This window comes from Microcaecilia unicolor, chromosome 7 (assembly GCF_901765095.1).
Source record: "Microcaecilia unicolor chromosome 7, aMicUni1.1, whole genome shotgun sequence".
Classification (NCBI taxonomy): Eukaryota; Metazoa; Chordata; class Amphibia; order Gymnophiona; family Siphonopidae; genus Microcaecilia; species Microcaecilia unicolor.
This window is the reverse complement of record NC_044037.1, coordinates 277,686,164-277,710,590: the sequence shown is the minus strand read 5'-3', so window position 1 is coordinate 277,710,590 and position 24,427 is coordinate 277,686,164. Positions and strand designations below refer to the sequence as shown.

At 43.6% G+C, this 24,427-nt stretch overlaps 1 protein-coding gene across 1 annotated transcript in view; it reads left to right on the top strand.

The window, feature by feature from the left end:
- Positions 1-24,427, top strand: part of LOC115474371 (leishmanolysin-like peptidase) — a 124,741-nt gene that overhangs the window by 27,259 nt on the left and 73,055 nt on the right. The window contains exons 4-5 of the mRNA XM_030209818.1: positions 7,734-7,816; positions 17,974-18,091. Of these exons, the coding sequence (XP_030065678.1) occupies positions 7,734-7,816; positions 17,974-18,091 (201 nt within the window). The remainder of the gene's footprint in view (positions 1-7,733; positions 7,817-17,973; positions 18,092-24,427) is intronic.

Here is a 24,427-nt window from a genome sequence, read left to right as displayed (position 1 = left end):
TGTAGCCCTGTCCCTATCCTTTCTCCAATTTCAGCATCTGCCTTCAAAGTGTTCCAATCCAGCCCTTAAATTCAGCAATTTGCCCTCCATCCATATCCAGCATTTCTCCTCACTGCCCTCCATCCATGTGCATCTACTTTCCTCCCCTCCCCTACATCCATGTCCAGCATTTCTCCTCTCTCCCTTCCCCTCCATCCATGTGCATCTCCTTCCTTTGTCTTTCCTTCCCTCCATTCCTGCCCAACATTTCTCCTCTCTTCCCTGCCCTCCACTCCATCTATGTCCAGATTTCTCCTCTTTTCCCTCCCCTCCATCCATGTGCATCTCCTTCCAGTCTTCCCTCCCCTCCCTCCCTCCATCCATCCATGTCCAGCAACTCTCCTCTCTCCCCTGCCTTCCCCTCCATCCATCTATCCATGTCCAGCAACTCTCCTCTCTCCCCTGCCCTCTCCTCCATCCATATCTAGCAAATCTCCTCTCCCCTGCCCCCTCCAGCCATCCAAATCCAGCAATTCTCCTCTCCCCTGCCCTCCCCTCTATGTCCAGTGATTTCTCCTCTGCCCCGCCCTGTCCTCCCCTCCATGTCCAGCGATTTCTCCTCTCTTCCCTCCCATCCATGTGTGATTTTCCTTTGCCTCCTTGTCCACCCCTGCAATCCATGTTGACTTGCCCCACCCCCGAGTTTGGGGTGCTACCCAGCCCCGCCCCCACCTGCCCACCCTCAGCTCCCCAACAGCCCTCCTCTCCATTCCTGCCGTGGCCGCCCAGCATTTAAACCTTTTTAAGTCGCAGCGACGGCTCACCTCCAGCTTTTCCCTTCTCGTTCAGTGACTCCCGCCCTCACAGAAGCAGGAAATACCTCATCAGAGGAAGGCGGGACATTGAGCGGGAAGTGAAAGGCTGGTGGTGAGCCATCGCTGCAACTTAAAATAAAAAAGTTTAAATGCTGGTCGGCCTCGGCAGCAGGAACGGAAAGGACGGAGGGCTGTCGGGGAAATGAGGATGGGCTCAGCAGGGGGTGGGCGGCGGCGGTGCCTATGTGACTGTGAGCGCCGGTGCAGGAGTGGAGCGGGATGGAGCGGAGGAGGCAGAGTTGAGGCGCGCCACGTGGGACCCCCTTAAGCGCGAGGCCCTATGCGGCCGCCTCGGCCTAAGACCGGCCCTGGCATCAGGCCTAGTGATCAGCCTGGACGCCAAACAAGCCTTTGACAGAGAAGGATGGGAGTATTTGTTTGGGACACTGCGCTATATGGGATTTGGTGGCTGGTTCTACGCAGCCATATAGGCACTATATGCAGACCCAGAGGCCGCCCTAATCGTTAATGGGATAAAAGCAGATCCCTTCCCGGTGCACAGGGGCACGCGCCAGGAGTGCCCTCTCTCTCCATGTTATTCATTTTGTCAGTAGAACCCTTGATGCGGGCCCTAAGGATGGTGGGGAGGGTCTCTGGAGTAGAGGTGGGGGGAGAGATGGTTAAGGCCCTTGCTTTCGCTGATGATTTGATGGTAGTAACTAGGGAGCCAGCCATCTTACTCCCTGAACTTTTACAAATAATAGAGCAATTTGGTAGCCTCTCGGGTTTTAAGTTGAATCTCCAGAAGTCCCAAGCCATGTCAGTCATAAAAGGTTATGAGTCATTGTGGAAAGGAGCCTTCCCCTTAACGTGGGCTGGAGAGGTTATCAAGTATTTAGGGGTATTCATACCACGGGATCTTTCACAAATGTACCAAATAAACATGACTAAGTTGTTTTCTGATACATGTACCAGGTTGCAAATGTGGCAGGGGTACCCTTTCTCATTATCGGGCCTTATTGCACTGTATAATATGATGATTATACCATGCTGGCTGTATATCTTCCAAATGCTGCAAAAAAAACCAGAAGAAACCAGTCCGCTCTGCCTCTGTCTTCTGGGTGTTCTGTCAGAGGTTTCCTTTATCTTTTTGCTGTGTCTTTCCCCTGGTATTTGGTTGGGGCCTAGTTTACCCTTTTGTTTGCTGCTTCTGTCTCTGGCTTGTGGGGTTGGTGTGTTCATTCTCCCCTCTGCCCTGGGGTGGGGGTTCCGGTCTGTGGGGTCCCCGGGTCAGGGGGGTCTTTTGGGCTGTTGTCTCCACATCCGCCTGTGGGTTCAGGGGGCTTCCCGTTTTAGTTCTCCGGTCCTGCCCTGGTTCCCTGGGAGGGTGTGGCCCCGCTCTGGGTCTTTTGTTTTCCCTTGCCTTGTGGCTGGTGTACAGTGCGTGACTGGTACCTTGGGGTCCCGGGGGGACTCCTGTGTTCCTTTTCCCCCTCCTTGAGTGTGTCTGGGTTCCGGTTCGGCCGCAAGGCCCGTACAAGTGGCTCTGAGTGTCTGGGTTCCGGTTCAGCCGTGAGGGCCGCTTGTATGCCTATTTCCTTTTCTTCCTGAGGTGCTGGGGGGAGGGGTAGGCTAGGGGTTGGGTAGTTGGGGGAGCGTGCAGTGGTGGGTCGGTCTCCCCCGGGCCTTGGTCTGCGTTCTGCGGGCCTCGGCCGGGGCTCAAGGGCTCACGACCAACCCAACGGATTACAGTGCCCCTATCATTCCACCATAGATATTTAAGAGACACTGCTCTGGAACTGGACTTTGCCAGATACACCGCAATGTGGAGTACAGAATTAAGTGTTCTGCTTTCGTCAGATTCAGATTTATTCCGAGCCCATATATTATCCTTGTGGAAGGCATTGCAGATAACATCTCACTGGGAGCTTCAATACAAGTTTGCCTTGCGCTTGTTTATACCCTCACAACGAGCCTTTCATATGGGCTTATCGCCAGATGGAACCTGCCCAAAATGTGGTGGAGAGGGGGCAACTTTGGGACACATGTTTTGGACTTGTCCAATGATTGTACATTTCTTGAAAATCCTTGTGAAACAGATTTCTGCTTTTTGGTCAGTTGGCTGACATTACAATCCCTTCCTGCTGTTTGGCCAACCTAGATTGACACCGACAAGTACCTCGAGGATGTCGAGAGTTCATCCTGCGGACAGTCATAATAGCAAAAAAGGTGATATTAACAGCGTGGCTGACTATGCATGCCCCGACAATCCAGGGCTGGAGAACCCGAATGTTATCCCTGATGAGACTGGAGAGATGTGCAATCTACTCTTCTACCCCAGCTGAAGCCTTGCGATTTTGCCAAAGATGGCATCCTCTCTGGGAGACCCTTACCCCTGCAGCGAGAGGAAGCTTAGTTAACTTGTAATGACTGCTTGAACCTTTGTGCATTTATTGATGTCCATCCCAGCAGTAGACATTGGGATAGTGGGGGGGGGGGGGGAATGGGAAGGGGGGGTTGAAGGTTTTAAGGGGTTAAATTGTAACATTCTGATGTTGTATAAGTGCTGATTATGGTATTAATAAAAATGATTTGCAACATAAAAAATAAAGGGTTCTTTTACTAAGGTGCGCTATCAGATTTAGAGTGCACTAAATAAGATGCCCACAGGAATATAATGGGCATCTAATCATCTAGCGCATGCTAATCATCAGTTCGTGCTAAATCCATTAACACACTTTGGTAAAAGGACCCTTTAGGCACGTTAGGAAGGTAGGCTAGTGCGCAAATAATATAAGGACAGTGAAAACAAAACAGTTGCTACTGGGAACCGCCACATAGCATTGACAACTACGACCTGTTTAATCAGAGGAGAATGATAAAGTGAATTAATAAGTTTCAGTGCTGCTTTAAAATGCTGAAACAACTATTCTGAGTATATACAGTGGGGGAAATAAGTATTTGATCCCTTGCTGATTTTGTAAGTTTGCCCACTGACAAAGACATGAGCAGCCCATAATTGAAGGGTAGGTTATTGGTAACAGTGAGAGATAGCACATCACAAATTAAATCCGGAAAATCACATTGTGGAAAGTATATGAATTTATTTGCATTCTGCAGAGGGAAATAAGTATTTGATCCCCCACCAACCAGTAAGAGATCTGGCCCCTACAGACCAGGTAGATGCTCCAAATCAACTCGTTACCTGCATGACAGACAGCTGTCGGCAATGGTCACCTGTATGAAAGACACCTGTCCACAGACTCAGTGAATCAGTCAGACTCTAACCTCTACAAAATGGCCAAGAGCAAGGAGCTGTCTAAGGATGTCAGGGACAAGATCATACACCTGCACAAGGCTGGAATGGGCTACAAAACCATCAGTAAGACGCTGGGCGAGAAGGAGACAACTGTTGGTGCCATAGTAAGAAAATGGAAGAAGTACAAAATGACTGTCAATCGACAAAGATCTGGGGCTCCACGCAAAATCTCACCTCGTGGGGTATCCTTGATCATGAGGAAGGTTAGAAATCAGCCTACAACTACAAGGGGGGAACTTGTCAATGATCTCAAGGCAGCTGGGACCACTGTCACCACGAAAACCATTGGTAACACATTAGGACATAACGGATTGCAATCCTGCAGTGCCCGCAAGGTCCCCCTGCTCCGGAAGGCACATGTGACGGCCCGTCTGAAGTTTGCCAGTGAACACCTGGATGATGCCGAGAGTGATTGGGAGAAGGTGCTGTGGTCAGATGAGACAAAAATTGAGCTCTTTGGCATGAACTCAACTCGCCGTGTTTGGAGGAAGAGAAATGCTGCCTATGACCCAAAGAACACCGTCCCCACTGTCAAGCATGGAGGTGGAAATGTTATGTTTTGGGGGTGTTTCTCTGCTAAGGGCACAGGACTACTTCACCGCATCAATGGGAGAATGGATGGGGCCATGTACCGTACAATTCTGAGTGACAACCTCCTTCCCTCCGCCAGGGCCTTAAAAATGGGTCGTGGCTGGGTCTTCCAGCACGACAATGACCCAAAACATACAGCCAAGGCAACAAAGGAGTGGCTCAGGAAGAAGCACATTAGGGTCATGGAGTGGCCTAGCCAGTCACCAGACCTTAATCTCATTGAAAACTTATGGAGGGAGCTGAAGCTGCGAGTTGCCAAGCGACAGCCCAGAACTCTTAATGATTTAGAGATGATCTGCAAAGAGGAGTGGACCAAAATTCCTCCTGACATGTGTGCAAACCTCATCATCAACTACAGAAGACGTCTGACCGCTGTGCTTGCCAACAAGGGTTTTGCCACCAAGTATTAGGTCTTGTTTGCCAGAGGGATTAAATACTTATTTCCCTCTGCAGAATGCAAATAAATTCATATACTTTCCACAATGTGATTTTCCGGATTTAATTTGTGATGTGCTATCTCTCACTGTTACCAATAACCTACCCTTCAATTATGGGCTGCTCATGTCTTTGTCAGTGGGCAAACTTACAAAATCAGCAAGGGATCAAATACTTATTTCCCCCACTGTATACAAAGACAGCATTCCACAAGGTGGGAGCAAATACACCGAAACAAGCATATCATGTATGATCCAACCAAACCTTCAGGTGGGAGAGTTTGCTGTGTGTGGCGGCCAGGATCTCCTCGGCTATGTGATTTCGTCAGAAAGGAATTTCTTGAAGAGATGAGCTTTCATTTGTTTTTGGAATTTTAGGTAGTTGTTCATGCCTTTTAAAGTCTTTCAGTAGAAAGTTCCAGGATTTAGTGCAGACGTATGTGAAACTAGTTGTAAGCGTAGATTTGCATCTTAGGCCTTGACATTTGGGATAATGAAGAGTTAGATAGGATCTTGCGTTCTTGTTTACATTGCATATTGGTAGATCTATGAAGCCAGTCATGTATTCTGGAGTAGAGAATGACACGGGGACAAAATTTGTCTCCGTCCCCGCGCGTTCTGTCTCCGTCCCCACAGGCCCTGTCTCAATCCCCGCAGGTTCTGTCCCCATCTGCAGAAGCCTTGAACACTTATGATTTTATATTTAAATCTTTTTATTAAAGTATAAAAAGGAACAATATGCTGTGCAACTGTTGTGTATAAATTACAAATAGAGAACAATGATAACAATGAGCAGCTATAATAACCCTCCTTCCCACCACCACCCTCTACCCTTCCAACCCTAACAATAGGTGATTTCTACTACACCAAGGAATCCTAATTCACACTGTTAAAATGTCCAGGGGTTGTAACCAGGTACCTCTCTTGTGCAGCCAAGGATAGAACAATCTCCTCCAGCCACAGGCTCCCGGTACAGTGAAGAAATAGATGTCCACCAGTAACTTCAATCTTAAGGACTTTTATTCCATGCAGGTTTCTAGTACACAGTTCCAACAGCAGCATAGCACATACCAGGATTCAATACAGGCTTACAGGCTCCAGTCTGGGCTCTTTATCCAGTGCACAATAAACAGTAATTCAATTCCCAAGACAAACAGTTCTTTCAGTTCATCATCACAGTTCAGTCACCAACAGCAGTTTCTACCTTCTATCCTCTTTACCTTCAGGAGAGTTCAATATTTTAGGGACTCCTTCTACCCAAGGGTTTTCCCCTGCATCAGCTTCACAGTGAATTCAATACTTTTGGGACTTCCTCTCACCCAAGGAATCTCAGCCTGCTTCAGTACTTTAGGGACCTCCCAGCCCAAGGATTTTCAGCCTGCAAATACTTCTCTCTTTCTCTCTCCTGAACTGAACTGAACTCCTCTCCGCTGGGACTCCTTCCCACCTGCCTAATCAATCCCTGGCTTCAGCTACCACCCCCAATCATTCTCCTTCCATTAGCTTCCCCACACCCATACCAGCTGAGTTGAGCATTAAACTAATGAGACCAATGATGAGCTCCTGCACACAGGGTTACCTAACTCTCTTTCCACCTAGTGGCAGCCACTCTACACAACCTGCCAGCCTACACCCTTGTCTTCCCTGATTGCAGCTAGGAGTCCAGTCCGGGTTCTTCATCTCCCCCTCTGGCTCCTTGCCTGCAATGCCTTCTGGGACTTGTATTTCAGACTGAAACTGCCTTAACCCAACTATCCTGGAGGTGACTTTATCACAGGGTATAAAATACAACCCGTTCTATATGCCCTAGAGGGGAAAAATATGCCCTATAAAACACTGTTATGGTTTTTTTAATCTGTAGATAAATAAGAAGTCATCAACAATCTCAGGACTCAATCTAGTTCTCCTGTCTTCCACAGTCCTTCCTGGAATATAAGTTGTCTTCTTTTTTTTTTTAAGTGTCTTTATTAAGCCAAACATTGGTTAACAACAATTACCCACGTGTTCACAAAAATTATAAAATAAACATTCACATAACAAAGGGGAACATACCTCATACAGTTCTCAAACAAGAAGTATGAAGGAGAGACTAAAAATTTTTAACCTAAACAGTATTAACACATCCTTAGCCCTTTTTTTTTTTTTTTTAAAGAATCTCCCCTCCCTCCCCTGTTACCCGTCCAGACAAAATGGATCAGGCTTCTGACGTCTGCTGGCTCAGCCCCTGACAAGCCAATCAGGAGTGAGTTCCAAACATTCCCCTGCCTATCCAGCAGAATCATAACAATGTGATGTTCAGAATGTGTGTGATGTGATGGAAATATATGAATATATACATGTATATTAGCACTTGTGGTCACTATAACAGTGCTAGCTAGTGTTTTAAATAAACAGTGTGAATGAATCCTGCTTACCAGTGCAGCAGTGCAGTAGGAGTAAAACACTGAAAGCTTGAAACAGGGTAAGAGATGGCATGTATATTAGGTAGAGAGTGTCTAATTTTCATAACAGTCACTTGTCAATGGCTGAAAAGGTTTTGATGGAATAAAGTTATGATATACAAATTTAAGTGGTTGTTCTTTCTGCTTTTCCTAGGACAAACTTTTCCCCCAAGCTGTTTCTTACTTGCAAAAAACTTTTCAAGTTCGAAAACCCAGTGGTACTATTCTGCTGAGCAGGTACGGTACAGCACATACAAATATATATATATATATATATATATATATATATATAATATATATATATATATATTATATATATATTATATAATTTTATTTTTGCAATGAAAATGCAATACAGTAGCCAAACAATAGTAAGCAAATAATTAATATAAAAAAGCTTTAGTATATGCATTCCAGAGGTTTTTTTTTTACTAAACTTGAGAAAACCATCCCCCCCCCCCCCCCCCCCCCCCCCCCCGCGCATCCCCTGTGCTAATTATGGTATGCAACAAAATCAATGGAGAAGGCAGTATACCACAGAGACAGTACTAATAATGATCTTAGGGAACATAAAGAGCTGACCTCCAAGTTTTATAAATGTCCCATGCTTTACAATGTACCAATTTTCCTTTTTAAAACTGAATAATCTTAACAAATAACTCCTTCATAAATGCATTTCAAATTCTAAATCATAATTTATATTATAACATTCATGTATTAATTTTTTATATTAAATGATCTCATGGTATCCCATCCCCTCCTACTCAAAACTACTAATGTCCTTCTTCTAAAAGCAACTGTCAAAATCAGGACAAATGAAAGTTCCAAATCCATTGTATATTTCAAGATTATATGTTCGATTCAGGCTTGACCTCCTCATGGGAGCGCTAACCTGTTCAGAAATTGGAGTTCATTGGAGCACTGCTGGACACAAAGACAGCTTAGGCTTATCTCCCCAAGACACGGGCAGACAACCTTCTGTCCCTGGTTTCCACAGTTCGAGCGTCTCAGCAAGTCACAGACCCTAGTAGTGGATGCACCTTCTACTAAGTTTCATCACAACAGAGTAGTCCTCCGTACGCACCCTAAGTTCCTGCCGAAGGTGGTGTCAGAGTTCCATCTGAACCAGTTGATTGTCTTGCCAACACTTTTTCCCCGTCTTCATGCCCACCCTGGCGAAAGCAGCTTGCACACCTTGGACTGCGAGAGAGCATTGGCCTTTTACGTGGAGCGGACGAAGCCCTTCAGACAGTCCACCCAGTAGTTTGTTGCTTCCGACCCCAAAAGGAGGGGAGTCGCCATCGGAAAACGCACAGTCTCCAATTGGCTAGCAGATTGCATTTCCTTCGCTTATGCCCAAGTTGGGCTGACTCTGGAGGGCCATGTCACGGCTCACAATGTCTGAGCCATAGCTACATCGATGGCTCACTTAAAGTCAGCCTCCATTGAAGAAATTTGCAAAGCTGCAACGTGGTCTTCAGTCCACACAGTCACATCTCACTACTGCCTTGAGCAGTATACCCGATGCTACAGTCGGTTTGGGCAGTCAGTGCTGCAGAATCTGTTTGGGGTTTAGAATCCAACTCCATCCGCCTAGGCCCATTTTATTCTGTTTCAGGCTGCACTCTCAGCTAGCTGTTTATAGTTTCAGGTTAATCTATGTTTCCTTAGCGTCCCTCCGGACCGGACCAGGATTGGACTGTTGGGTTGTGCCCGCCTACCAGCAGGTGGAGACTGAGAAAAACTCTGACTCTAGAGAGCCAATAGGAGCCCTGGCCATGTGACCTTAGCCTCAGTATTTTCTCAGTCTCTCAGCAGGTAGGAAGTGAGCCCAGTAGTCTCTCTCTCTCTCTTTTTCTCTATAAGATATTACAGATATATTTATAATACTTCTTCTGTGCCTGGAATCGTAATTAGAGGCTTGACAGGGTTTCTTTTCTTTCTTTGACAGCCTCTGGGGTGTTAAACTCGGGTGTCTCGAGTCCACCCCCTTTATTTTCTTTTCTGGCGGAGCTACTTAAAAAAAAAAAAAGTGATAAGTCAGCGTCTGTGACTTTAATCAGCGGTTTTTTGTTATCTTAATTATTTTTCCTCTGCTATCCGGCGTTGTTAGCGGCGGTAGTTGTAAAAAAAAAAAAAAAGAGGCGCGAACTGTTAAGCGCGTGCTCGGTCTTCGACGGGTCTGTATAGCTTGGGAGCTGTATTGACGGTTCCTGTTCGGGCCAGAGGCTAAACCATGTTTTGTGCGGCATCGGAGGCTATCTGTTTTTCGGCGGCACGGATTTCCTGCTTCTTCGTCGGTTTTCTCCCCCGAACTTTATTCTTCTCATTTTGGCGCGCTTGGCCGCCATTGTTTTGCTTGCAGCTGCAATTTCCCTTGACGTGGCAGCGTTTTTCTGCTTTTACTGTGTTTGGCTGTTTGTGCAATGGAAAGGAGATATTGTTTCTCCGGTAGTTGGGGCAATTGGTAGTATATTTGCCCTGAAATTAATTTTTACATGTATTTTTCAAGCTATTAAAAAAAAAAAAAAAGAAATGCTACGATGCAAATGGCGCTCATTTTGTTTTTCCCTCTGTTTTTTCTCCGTCGGGGACTTTTTGGTTGCTAGCAATGTTGTGAATTAAAGTGCAGCTCAGTTGGCGATTTCTTTGTTCTTGGCAAGACTCCGATTCAAAGTGCAGCTCAGTCGGGAATTCTCTGTTTTTGACAATGGGGCGAATTAAATTGTATCTCAGCTCCAAAATAACCATTTTCCTATTCCTTTCCCTTGTGTGTGATGTTTGAAGGAAAGGTCTTCGCTATTGTCTAGCGCAGTTTTTATGGGGGTCCAGTGTACGTCACTCTGTGTCTTTCTCATTTCCTGGTGAATAGGACTACATTTTCTAATAGTCAATTGATTAGTACTTTACAAATCTGGCCATAATATCTTAGTTCCTTTCAAGCATTTCCCTTCATGGCTATGATGTTATACAGTGTTTTTAAGAACTTAACAAACATTTTCTATGGCATAAGCTATCTGGTTCAGGTGCCATGTGGATAGAACTACATTGCCGGATAGTCTATTGTTTGGTACTTTACAATGCTGGATATAAGATCTTAATTCCTTTCAGGAAATTTTCCTCCGTGGCTATGTTCTTATACAGTGTTTTAAGATCTTAACAAACGTTCTCTAGAGCATAGGCTGTATGGTTCAGATGCCATGTGCAATGAAATACATTGTCTGATACTCAATTGTTGCATACTTTGCAATTCTGGACATAAGGTCTTACTTCCTTTCAGCAATTTTCTTTCATGGCTATGCTTTCTCTTTGGCATAGCAGATGACAGCTGCATAGGCTACATGGTTCAGATGGTTCTCATATTCTAGGAGACTCAGTCCTGTCTACCGAGCACCCAGTTTTCTCAGCTGCTTTAGAAGGCATGTTTTATTCACGTCTTCTCTACTTTCCAACTGTCTTGGAGTTTCTCATGTGTTATCTTAGTTTTCTTCTAGGACTTACAAGATATATGTCCACTTAGGGAGTAAAGTTATCCGGTCAATTTGCATTTTCTCCCACTTAAGGATATTGTGAGGTCCTCACGCCATCTACTTGTATTTTTGTTTCCTCTATCTATTCAGCCTGGGCACATGGTAAACATTCTGGTTTTGTCCAGTATGACCATCCATAATATCTGCTATCCCTTTCTCTTCCTTACAGATTTTAGGGTCTTGTTTCAAGCTTTCTTGACGTCAGGTACAGTCTTGTCTCCTGTGGCACAAATTCACCACCTTTTCTGTAATAGGAATTTTCCAAGTCTATTCCTTTTCATTTTCATTTTATTCTTCCTCTCTCCAGAGTTTTTTTCTCTTGGAAGGACATTCACTCATTTTCTGTGCATTTTTTGCCATAAGGGCATAAGTGTTGCCATAATGGGAAAGGCCAAGAGTCCCCATCCTGTTTTCAGATGGGGTCAATCCAGATTGCAAATACCACATTCATATCTCGTGAGTGTGCGTCTGTTCATCTCTGTACATCTCAGTGAGGAAGGAGGCATGACATGATACGAGGTTTGGGGAGATCCGGTAAAATTAAAGGCCAGTGTGTCTCAGTCCACGCTCAACATATGGTGATCCTTTCATTTTCATTCTATACATCCTCACTCCAGACCTTCCTTTCAATTGGAAGGGGATTCTTTCACTTCTTGTGCATTTTTGCTATTAGTATATGAGTATTGTCATACGGGGAAAGTCTAAGAGTCCATTAAGCCCAGCATCCTGTCCTCAGTTGTGGTCAATCCAGGTTGCAAGTACCACATTCATTTCTTATGGGTGTGGGTCGGTACATCTTAGTACATCTCAGTATAGGAGGAGTAATGTCCACGATACGAGGATGATGAGAAGGTCCTCATTACCAGTTTTCTTGCCCTGCTCTTCGGTCTCACATCGGCTCCGCGCACTTTTTTCTTAAGTAATGGTCGTAGTAGCAGCGGCGCTCATGAAACAACGTCTCCTCGTTTCATCCTTTCCTAGATGTCTGGTTCATTACAGACAGTCTTATTGGCAGAGTTGTCAGGTCAAGCAACGGGTGGTGCATTTCGGGCACACTCTAGGTTACGTGGTGCATGTAGCCAGGTCTCTCATTTGATCTCTCTTTTGAGCTCTTGTGTGATCTCATTAGATTTCGTAGCATGTCTCTATTTTTTCTCTCTTTGTTTAGTCAAGTTGGCGCAGACTGTTTTTGTCTTCTCTACAAGTGTCCCACTTTCTGTTTTCTCTGGATGTTCTTGGGCCTTCGGCCATTACCTTGCTCTATTTTGCAGAGTAAAATTTTACTTTCTAGCTCCCAAGAAGGAATTTTTTCTTCATTCTCTTTGGAGTCTCGGTAGTCTTTTTTGGCAGCTTTTCACTCCGTCAATTTCGTGACCATTGAAAAAAAAAAAAACTTCTGGGAGTTCTCAATGGATAGTACCTTAAGGGGAGGTCCCAGTTCTAGAACTACTTCTTTTCGCTCTGACCTTCCATGTGCCTCGCTTACTCTCTTGCTAAAAAGACTTGTCAGCGGCAGAGATAGATGCCCTCTCGTATCCAGATATTTATCTCAGATGGAATTCCCTCCGCTCAGTTGGCCTCTGTATTCTCACTAGTGCAGCACTTGGGTCTGGTGGTTGAGATTGAGCATTCTTCCTGCAAGTATGCCGGGAGCATATACACAGTGAGCAGTTTTTTGATGGCTGCATCTGTGAAAATATATATGTATATTTATAGTTCTACTACATAAGTACATATTTAATTCCACACTGGGAAAAGCTCAAAGGTCCTATCGAGCCCACCTTTCGGTCCACAGCCAATCCAGACCATGAGCACCTGGCTAGATTCCTAAACGTACAAACATTCTATACATGTTATTCCTGGAATTGTGTAGTGTTTTATGGACTTCTATATGTATCTAACAGATGAAAGGTACTAACAAGTGTCTACTGTTGATTTATTCCCGTTTTCACTAATTGGGGTCTACGACAAGAGTCTCAGGTGATCTGCTTACAGAGGCAACAGCTACAGATGATTCTTTCTCTCTCATTTGAATTGCGCTCTGAGATATGTTTTCTTCATGTTGGGTAACTGCAGCGGCTGTCAGTTTATTTGGACCTTCAGTCTAGTTTGCAGCAGGGATTTAGGTACCTTCTTCTTCTGCATAGTATTTAACTGCATTCTTGTTTTTACCTATTTAGCTTCTAGTGATCAGGTACTTTCTCACTGACAGGCTTTACATACTTCCAATCTGTTGCTAGGTCAGCAATAGTCTACGATATCTGGAGTATTGTACTTCAGGATCTCGGTTTCCACTTTCTCAGCTGAGGTAGATTCATTGCAGTTTTTTGTTTCCAGGCGGCTCTGCTTCTACCTTTGCCATCTTTCTTTCAGTCGTTTTTTTTCTCGAGTCTCTCTGTCCTTTGCGCTGCACTGATAGTGCGGTAGGGGACATTATATAGCGGCCACTTGGTAGGGGACAATGTTCAGCGTCGCTTGAACTTTTCAGCTTTTTTGCTTTGTAGTCATTCTATTTAGTTTATTGGCGGTTCTTGGATCGTCAAGCTTTTGGCTTCGTATTCATCCTAGTTTGGGTGTTTTCAGGGACTCTACCACATTCTCAATGTCTGTCCCTCCCGTAAGATTACTGCTTTGGTACTTCCCAACAGTCCAATCCTGGTCCGGTCCGGAGGGACGCTAAGGAAGGAGAAATTAGATCTTACCTGCTAATTTGCTTTCCTTTAGTCCCTCCGGACCGGACCAGGCCCCTCCCATGTTCTATCAACTCTTTAGATTCTTTTATTAAGTTTGGAAGTGGAATGTTTAAAAAAAAAAAACAACAGATGATACTGTATATATATTTTTTAAAAATGACTTTGCGTGGTCCATACCACTTCTCTGGTGGTTGCTGGTGAGCTCGGTTGCTAGAATATATACAAAACCTTAATGGGTCATACCACTTCTCTGGTGAGAGTTGCTGGTGAGCTCAGTTGCTGGAATATATATAAAACCTTAATGGGTCATACCACTTCTCTGGTGAGAGTTGCTGGTGAGCTCAGTTGCTGGAATATATATATATATAAAACCTTAATACCACTTCTTTGGTGAGAGTTGCTGGTGAGCTCAGTTGCTGGAATATATATAAAGCCTTGAATATGTTATACCACTTCTCTGTTGAGAGTTGCTGGTGAGCTCAGTTGCTGGAATATATATAAAGCCTTGAATATGTTATACCACTTCTCTGTTGAGAGTTGCTGGTGAGCTCAGTTGATGGAATATATATAAAACCTTAAGTGAGTCATACTACTTCTCTGGTGAGAGTTGCTGGTGAGCTCTAATATGAATGGGCCATGCCACTTCTCTGGTGAGAGTTGCTGGCGAGCTCTAATACAAATGGGCCATACCACTTCTCTGGTGAGAGTTGCTGGTGAGCTCTAGTACTCGGTTTTGCCGAGGAATTTGTGGCTGCTAGGATTCCATACGGCACAGAAGTTCTTTCTTTCTTTCCTGCTTTGTTATTCAAATACTGAGGCTAAGGTCACATGGCCAGGGCTCCTATTGGCTCTCTAGAGTCAGAGTTTTTCTCAGTCTCCACCTGCTGGTAGGCGGGCACAACCCAACAGTCCAATCCTGGTCCGGTCCGGAGGGACTAAAGGAAAGCAAATTAGCAGGTAAGATCTAATTTCTCCTTTGTCCTCGCCGTTGCGAGGCCCAATTGACCAATGTTAATTGTTTTGGGTGAGCCTGGATGCTAGGGATACCTCATGTGTGAGAAGACATCAGCCTGCTTGTCCTCGGAGAAAGCGAAGATACTTATCTGTAGCAGATATTCTCCGAGGACAGCAGGCTGAATATTCGCACAATCCTGCCCACCTCCCCTTGGAGTTGTTTTAACGCGATGGGCAGGAAGTCAGTCCATGCATGCGCGCCAGAAGGCTCTGGCAAAGTTTTTTCTTTTTTGCTATTGCAAATGCCGGTTCCCGGGCCAACACGGACGTCCACCCATATGTGAGAATATTCGGCCTGCTGTCCTCGGAGAATACCTGCTACAGGTAAGTATCTTCGCTTTATTTGATCTTAATTTGACTAAAGCACATCATCTGTGCTTAGTTCTTTTTAAGTGAAAATTAATAGCTATCCTACTAAATCTGACCACTCTGTGTGAAATAACATGTATTTGTGTAACCGAAAGAGCTTCCATTACAGAAAAATTTGGATTTATATAGTGATTTTTCTCCATAGAGTAACACAACATATGATTGATTTATTTAAGAACTTGTAACCTGCTTATTCAATTACTAGTCTTAGCGAGAAACAACAAAACATGCATAATATGTAAAAGCAAATGAAAATACATAAAAGCAAATTAATAGTTTAACATAATGCCATTTTCAAACAAATAAGAACACAAAATATCAAATGTATAAATTTACTATGCCTCATCTTCTGCAATCAATGAGCTATAGTGCAATAGTCACTAAAAAAAAAAAAATCTGTCTATCTCCAAAAGCCTTCCATAAAAGGTCTTCAAAGACTCTCTTAAAAAAATGTTTGTGCTCTTAGCTGATGTCAGCTGTTATGGCAGTGTGTTCCATAGGTTTGGCCCAGCAATATAAAAAATAGAGGACCTCTATTCAAGTCTGATGAGAAATGATGGAACATCCAAAAGGTTCTTGCAGGCAAACCTCAATGGCCTAGATGGGCTGATACATTCTGAAGTTCACAGCAGTGATAGATGGTACTTGATTATTCAAAACCTTTTTAATGCTTCAGAACCATACATGTAGCCACTTCTGAGGTGGATGACCTAACACTACATTTCTGTCACCTAGACGAGGGGTAGGCAACTCTGGTCCTCGAGAGTCGCAGGCAGGTCAGGTTTTCAGGATATCCACAATGAATATGCATGAACTTGATTTGCATACACTGCCTCCATGGTATGCAAATCTATCTCCTGCATATTCATTGTGGATATCCTGAAAACCTGACCTGCCTGCGGCTCTCGAGGACTGGAATTGCCTACCCATGACCTAGACTATATAAGCTTCAGGAGCAACTGGGAAGAATAGCTAAGTTACCTGAGTTCAAGTTATGCTTCTGCTTTTGGTATTTACTGTGACCTTGGGTGGCTCAGGTTCTTTCCTGGCTCCTCCGGTATCCAGTTAAATTGTAAGCTTTTTGGAGTGTTGTCATGAAACTCCTAGTCACCTGCCTGTGGTTACCCTGCGGCCACTTAGACGGTCTATCCCCAGCACAGCTCATGTCCGCCTGCACTTGCCACTCATGCTCTATACTAGCACTTTCTTCCCACCGACTGGATCACACCCGCCTCTGGGCAAGTCTCTCACTTTCAAATTATCCCCAATGATTTCTAAGTTACTGGGGACACACTCCCAGTGGTCCTATAGTTCCGAGAAAGCACTCACAGACCAAACACACAAACCACCAGGATTCTTTATCATTCCAGACAGGCAGAGGCAATAAACAATTGTTTATTGTCTTAAAAATATATTGAACAATTAACAAAAAATGCGCAATCAGCAAGCAGTAATAGGTAACTGAAATATGGATCAATTATAACACTAAACATTTGTTTACTTCCTAAAAAGTACCTGGGACGATCAGGAAATATGCTGTTCACAGATTATCATATTTAACTGATCACAGGGCCTTAGCAAACAGATCCTGCTCTCTTTTTTTTCCTGGCTAAGGCTGGAGGCAAAACCAGTATGCACTAAAGGAAATGAGCTCCTGGTCCAATCAGAGCCCAGTCAATAAAATTTCAAAAATATACTGCTGCTTGCTTCCTGCTTGTTTTAAACTAAAAAAAAGAACATTCTGAGGGACTTTTACTAAGGCGCACACACGTTTTTGGCGTGTGCTAAAATTGGAGGTGCACTAAACGTTAGAGACGCCCATATGAATGCATTGGCATCTCTAAGGTTTAGCGCGTGCCGAAAACGTGAGTGCACCTTAGTAATAGACCCTCTCAGTTCTCTGTAACAGCTTTATAGCAATGAAACACCACCTTCTGGCCAAATAGGAGAAATACACTTCAGGACATAATTAAGGCAGGAATATATCCAATACATTTTACAGGCTTAAAAAAACACAGTTTCTTCATAGGTGTGGATTGATTTATATCTGTATATAATTTATTTTATAGTGCCTTCGTTTAGATTCCCGTAAAATACTGGAAATGACTTTCCTAGTATGAGTCAGTTTCACATTTACACATCTCTACTATAGAAGTGCTCCCAATAGCTCTCTTAGGGGCCCTTTTACTAAGCTGCATAAGTGTCTATGCGCGCCCAACACGTGCCAAAATAGAGTTACTGCCCGACTAGCACATAGCTCTTGCGGTAATTTCATTTTTGATGCGCATCCCATACGTGCGTCTGAAAAATATTTTTTATTTTTGGGCACGCGTAACAGACGCACACCAAGTGGCATTTGACACGCATAGGTCATTACCGCCCGGATTCTTTACTGCTAGGTCAATGGCTGGTGGTAAGGTCTCAGACCCAAAATGGACGCGCGGCAATTTTGATTTTTACAGGTGCGCTAAAAAATGGATCGGCGCACGCCCAAAACCTGCACCTACACTACCGCAAGCCATTTTTCAGTGCACCTTCGTAAAAGGACCCCTAAATTATTGCATTTATATGACTGTGAGTCACCTTTGTCAGTGCACACAGACCTTTTCATACAGAATTGTGAAGGAAAGCACTTTGAAATAAAAACTCTGAAAAGTTCCTGAATTTGTTTGAAAGAAAACAGGTCACAAAGCTGCATTATTTATTTATACACATTTACCAGATGTATATATGTGGATAATATTAATAAGTATTTTTTTTTAATTTTCTTTAAACAATTTACATAAAGACAATGTGTAAGCGATCGGTCTTTAAGGATGAGAAGTGGCCCTCGCATGTACTGCAATAGAGCCTGTGCAGAGTACACAAGATGTGGTCCAGTTCTAGTTCCTGAGGAACACTTGCAGGTAACTAAACTTTTTATAATACACACTTTTTTTTTCTGTTCAGACCTCCTCCGCTTGCAGTATAATTAGCACTCTATCTGCGAAGCTTAGCGGTCCATTCCAGGCTCAGGCTTCCTCTGAGGATGCTGTAGAAGTAGTGTTTCTCTGGCCCCAGCAGGGAAGGAGTCGGCACAATAGTCACATCTAATGACCAGATTTAGGGTCTATGTTGTGAAGGTTCTATAAGGAACTTTAGTGTATGGTGTCCATCAAAGGTCTGTGGCTGTAATGCATGGGCTAAATTGAATAGGTGGAAAAATCTTCAAGTAGTTGCAAATGAAAGCAGATGGTGCCAGTTCATAGACCTGGTTCTGATTCAAAAAAACTGGAGTGGAGGAGGAGTGGAGTGGAGGATTAGTGCTGCGGACTTTGATCTTGGGGAACTTGGTTTCTATTCCTGCTGCAGCTCCTTGTGACCTTTGGCAAGTCACAACCCTCCATTGCCCCAGGTACCAAAACTTAGATTGTGAACTCTCTATGGACAAAGTACCTGTATATAATGTGTACAGCACTGCGTACATCAGGTAGCGCTATATAAATTAGTAGTAGTAGTAGTAGTAAAAAACTGCTGGCTAAAAAAACAAACAAAAAAAAAGGGAAACAAAAGCAGAGCTGTACCTGTGGCAGTTGGGGGCATATGTTTCCTGGCTTTGCTAAGTGTGCAGGTGAAAAAAAAAATATATTCCTGTGACTTTGTGCAAGTAAAACCTGAACCTAAAAATGTGGGAAGTAAATTTTCCTGTGGTCTCTAGTTCCAAGGATTCACGTGTGGGGATCATTTTTTTTACATTTATATTTATAGCAAGTTTATATTACATCTCATGTAGAACACTTGACAACATAAAATACCATCTATTCCCAGAAACTACCATCAATTAAAAAAAAAAGGAAGTTCAAATATGGACTTAGACAGTATTTACAACCTCAATAAAAAGAAAAAGGAGAGAGGGGCAAAGGAAAATGGAAAGGAGGAGAACCTATTCCAATATATTAAGAAAATGAACAGGAAATTTCTTCCAGAGGCTTAGTTACATTAACATTTATACATAGAAGACTTAACTATTCTGTGTCAGCCACATTCACTATGGGAGAGGACGCTACAATCAGAACTGGCAGTTTCCTAGCCTCCACAAAATTACTTAAATGTCCTGGGTCAACAAAGGAATAAACCTTAGCCCCCAATTTTACAAGCGTGGGAATAATTTTATAACAAGAGTGTCTATGTGCAATATCCAAAAAAAAAAGTCTGTTTATTTTAAAACAATATAGATGCCTTTGTTTCTTCATACAATAGGCTCATACAGTGACCCCCAGTACTGCACAAGTCTACTACTACTACTATTTAGCATTTCTATAGCGCTACAAGGCGTACGCAGCGCTGCACAAACATAGAAGAAAGACAGTCCCTGCTCAATGAGCTTACAATCTAATCGACAAGAAATAAAGTAAGCAAATCAAATCAATTAATGTGTACAGGAAGGAGGAGAGGAGGGTAGGTGGAGGTGAGTGGTTACAAGTGGTTACGAGTCATAAGCAATGTACTCCCCAAGAGGTAATTTTATAAAATTGCCTCTCCAGCATACAGTTTGTTGTCCACAGGTTTCTGAGAGTAGGGTTGGAATGGGGTTCGTACTTCTTTGCATACTTTTGAATTTTCAAAAATGTGCATATATATTTTTTTATCTCAGGAAAGTTATAGGTACCAAATAGCAGGTCTAAATGTGTGCACATGATGTTTCTGGGAAAATATCCAAAGTGACAGTACATGAAAATCTGTCAGAATCTGTGTAGTGAAAAATACAATTGTTCACTCTTTCTGAATATAAAACTACCTCCACAGTATCCAAGCAAAGAGTAAATTTTAACCTATGTAATCAGTGATGTTTTACTCTTCTTATAGAAAAAAAGAAAGGTCCCGTTAGTATCTGATCATTAATGGAGTAAAGCAGATATTTCACATTTTTTGGCTTGGCAGTTTCTTCCTACTCCTTTCAACTTTCATTTCAGTTGGAACTGGCCTCTGTTGAAATACTGAACCATGAGCCTTCATTCACATACTTTGGTTTCCCTATTTTTATCTTCCTGTTAGCTCAGTCTCCAGCAGTTACAGTTTTTGGCCATTGCAGCATCTTCTGAATCTCAGCTAACGTAGACCCTTGTTTGATGTTTACTTGGTCGTCCTTCTGGAGTTTCTGCTCCCTCTACAGCTGCTGAATTCAGCATAGTGGAATGCCTGTCCCTCATAACCCTCCAAAGGTTTCTTATTTTGAATATAGTTGTACCCCCCACTCATACCTGTTACACCCAACATCTTTCCATTCTCTCACATTCATCTCCTTACATTTGCTCCCACGCACAGTATAAATTTCAAGCCAAACAGAGGGTTATATACTGGGGCCTCCCAAACATCCTAACCCCAATACCCTAGGGCATCCCAGGTAGAGCATGAAAAGAAAGCCACAATGTTTTATAATATTCCCATTCAGGGGTATGTCTCAGAGAAGCATCTTTGAGCTCATAAGTGCCCAGCTCTATCATTCTGTGCTGCCACTCTACATAGCTGGGAGGGTTAGCATCCACCCAGTGACGTGGAATAACAAGAAGTTTCATTAAAGTGGCTAAGTGTAAGAATTTTATGCCCATGGGTTTTATCCCTTGCTCCCTTAGATTCAAATCCCATCCCAGCATGAGAAAGGTATAATCCCAAGTAATAGGTCCCACAACAGTCTCCAAAGCATTCATAGCACCCCTCCAGATGGCAGCTAAGGTAGGGCACTCTAAGAAGCTGTGGAGCCATGTACCCACCCCCTCCCACATTTCTCACAAGTGTCATCTTGACACATCCCCAGTTTCTTTCCCCTTGCCTTAGTAATATATGATCTATGCAGTAGCTTAAATTGAGTTTCCTGTAGATCAGCCTGAGGGACCCTAGATTTGAGAAAAGAGAGCTAAGGGTGTCTAGAGAAACATTCTCTCCCAAGTCATTAGTCCAATCCATCGCTAATCGATCAAGATAGCCTAAATCTGCCAGGTCAGAAATCCATACCAGTTAGACAGAGTATTAGTTTTGTATGAGATTCCCATAAGTGCTCTATCTGAATCTGTCCATGATAAGGATGTATGGTATGATTGTAGGAGATGGCTACAATAGTGCCTACCCTGCATATATTGTAGAAAATAAGAATCGAGACTTCACCTGATCAAAAGATGGCATTTGGCCCCCATTTACCTGTAAGAAGTCTCCCAACCGCCGAACATCCCCTGGACTTCCACTCACGGAATCTTGCAGAGTCTATCCCTGGGAGAAATCCCTGATTCCCCACAAATTGTAAGAAAGGTGACGCTCTTGCGCTTCCCCCTACCCTGATCCGCCACCATCTCCAAGCCTGACGCATTATGCGAAAGAAAGGTGGGAGCATCAGCACCCCCACCCCCAGGGTCCCCCCATGCATGATGTTAATAAAGGTGAAGGGGTGGCACCACCCTTCCATGAAATCTGGGGGTGCAGATTTAGGTGGTAATCCCATTCCCTCTCGAACCCATCTCAGTATAGCCGCAACATTGTACATAGGGAGGTCTGGCAAATGCAGACCTCCCCCATCCCTGGGCAGAATTAATTTGGCATAGCTAATGCGTGCTCCGCGAGCTCGCCAGATAAATTGGCAGATAACACTTTTGTATTGGCGCTCTTCTAAGGTTTTGACCCACATGGGTAGGGTTTGGAGTACATATAAGAGTTTTGGGAAGAGCACCATCTTCACAACTGCCACCCTCCCAAAAAGGGACAGTGGGAGGTCTTTCCATCGGTGATTAGTTCTACTTTCTGAGTGATGTTTTTCCAATACATCATCTGCGGATCAAGCCCTATATGTATTCCTAAATATTTGGTTGTATCACGAGCCCAGCCCAGGGGAAATTCACCCCAATAATCTGGAGGATACGTGTTATTCTTTTTTATTATTATTATTATTATTATTATTATATCAGTATTAACAATGTCAAGAAAACTCTTGATATGCAAAAATGGAGGGAAAATAAGGATTACAATAGAATAAACATTATGATATAGTAATACATAAGTATACATATATTATTTCTTACTCCATTTCCAGTCCACAAAGTGTGGGAAAACAAGGTAAAATTCCATGAAATATATTTCATCTAATTAAAGAGGAAATCTAAAGCGAAACCAAGGGTGCCAAGTCAATCATAATTACGGAGTAGATGTAGATTGTATTGCAGGTTGTTGCTTAGGAGTAATGGCAATCTTAGAATCTAGAAAAGAATTCAAATGAGTAGGAAAAAAAAAAATTTATCTAACTGAATTAACTTTCGATACACATTTACAGGGAAATTTTAACTAAAACAAGGCACCCAATTGTAAGACCGTAGGGCGTAACTTTAGAAATAATTGGCGTCTCTTTTGGGTTGCTCTAGCTATATCAGGAAATATTCTTATCTTGCAATTTATAAACAGTTCATCTCGGTGATGAAAAAATTGTTTCAGGATCCAGTCACGGTCGGGTTCCAATACAAATGTCACAATTAGTGTTGCTGGTGTTCCCGTCTCATCCTCTTGGATTATCTGAGTTAAAGAAGCTTCTGCTCCTTCATTTTGAGCATTAGATTCCTTATTCTTCTTATATGGTGGTAAATAACATATATTTTTGAAACAGGTGGATAAGCCTGTTCTGGAATCTTCAGAATTTCAGATAAGTATTTCTTAAACGTTATTAAGGGTGCCAAGTAGCGTCCTGACGGGTCTGTAATCGTATTGTGTAAGTCAAAAGCAAGGCGCTTGTGAACCAGAGTAGCCACTCCTCACTGTTTGCCTGAAAAAGAGGAGAATCCCAAGGTTCCCACCCAACCACGCTTAAGCTTAGCGTGTTCTCCTGCAGTGAGATGTGTCTCCTGTAAGAATGCAATATCTGTGTTTGTTCTTTGTAAGTATTGTAAGATTTTTGTTCTTTTAATGGGCGAATTGATCCCTCCCACATTCCAGGTAGTAATTTTTAAGTCAGTCATATTAGCAGTGAATAACTAAAAAGATGTTCATAACTCCTACTATCGTCAAAAATCAGGGGGCCTCCCAGCCTCGACCCCCAACAACCTTCCGTCCAGCTATCACCTTTGCACATAATCTCATAACGCACATACCCATTCTCATTCCCAATCAATCACACAAACTCCGCACCTCAACCAGAATCACAGGATACAACTCTCCCCCGCCCTCCCCCCCAACATTCCCATCCTTGCTAAAAACAATAAAGCTCCCCCAACAGAAGCAACCATATTTCCCCAGTGTGTAAGTAGAGAGGAGCCCCCTCCCGGTCCCATCAAACTACTGTAACAACACACCCATATAACCCCCAAGCGGCATGCAATCATCATCGAAAACAACGGCATTTAAGTAACATCTAAAGAGGCTTATTGTACCCTTAGTTTAATGCTCTGGACGAGCCACGAGGTAGCCCGAGTCTAAGACCAGGCCCTCGGGCTCTGCGGCAACCCGCACTTGTCATGTTACTCAACTGATATGAAAGTCCAGGGTCCCGAGCCCTCGCGAGGAGAGACATCTATCCTGGACCAACATCCTGAATGAAGTGAAAATCCAGTCAAATATGGCCAGAAATAGATTCGGGCAGTAAACCATGAAGCAGCCAGCAAGTGTAACCAGGCCCTCTGACTCCTTAGTCGTTCACGATGGCTAACTTACTCAATAAACCTGTCTGAAAGGCCAGCGACTCAGACCGTAGAGTAAAAGAGTAGCATTATGCGGATGGTCTGATCTAAAAATAAACAGTCAAGTAGGATAAATGTTACCGTGCAGATGTCGAACTCAGTTCTGATCCACTTTTTACTTCACAGGCGGTAGCGATTCTATAAAGTCCTGTAGTTTCTTGGGTTCCTCAAAAAAGAGCTGCTTGTTTTGATAGTGTAAGCGGACTCTTGCCGGGTATTGCAGTGAGAATTGCATACGTCGTTTGAAAAGAGTCGTGCAGTGAGGGGCCAATGCTCTCTGCTTTCCTGCCACCAGGTTGGAATAATCCTGAAAGATCCGCAGGGGTTTGCCTTCATAGCACAGGTCCCGTTTGTGCCTGTAAAGCGCCGTAATTTGAGCTTTATCTGTGAAGTTTAGGACCCAGGCTATCATCGTATGTGATCGGCCCTCTGGTAACACCGTGCCTCCCAGCCAATGCGCTCGCTCTATCTTGATAGGGAGGGCCACCGTCAGGAACCCCAGCTGCTCCAGGAGCTATCTGCCTACTAAAGCGGGGAGTTCACTGTCTTTAACTA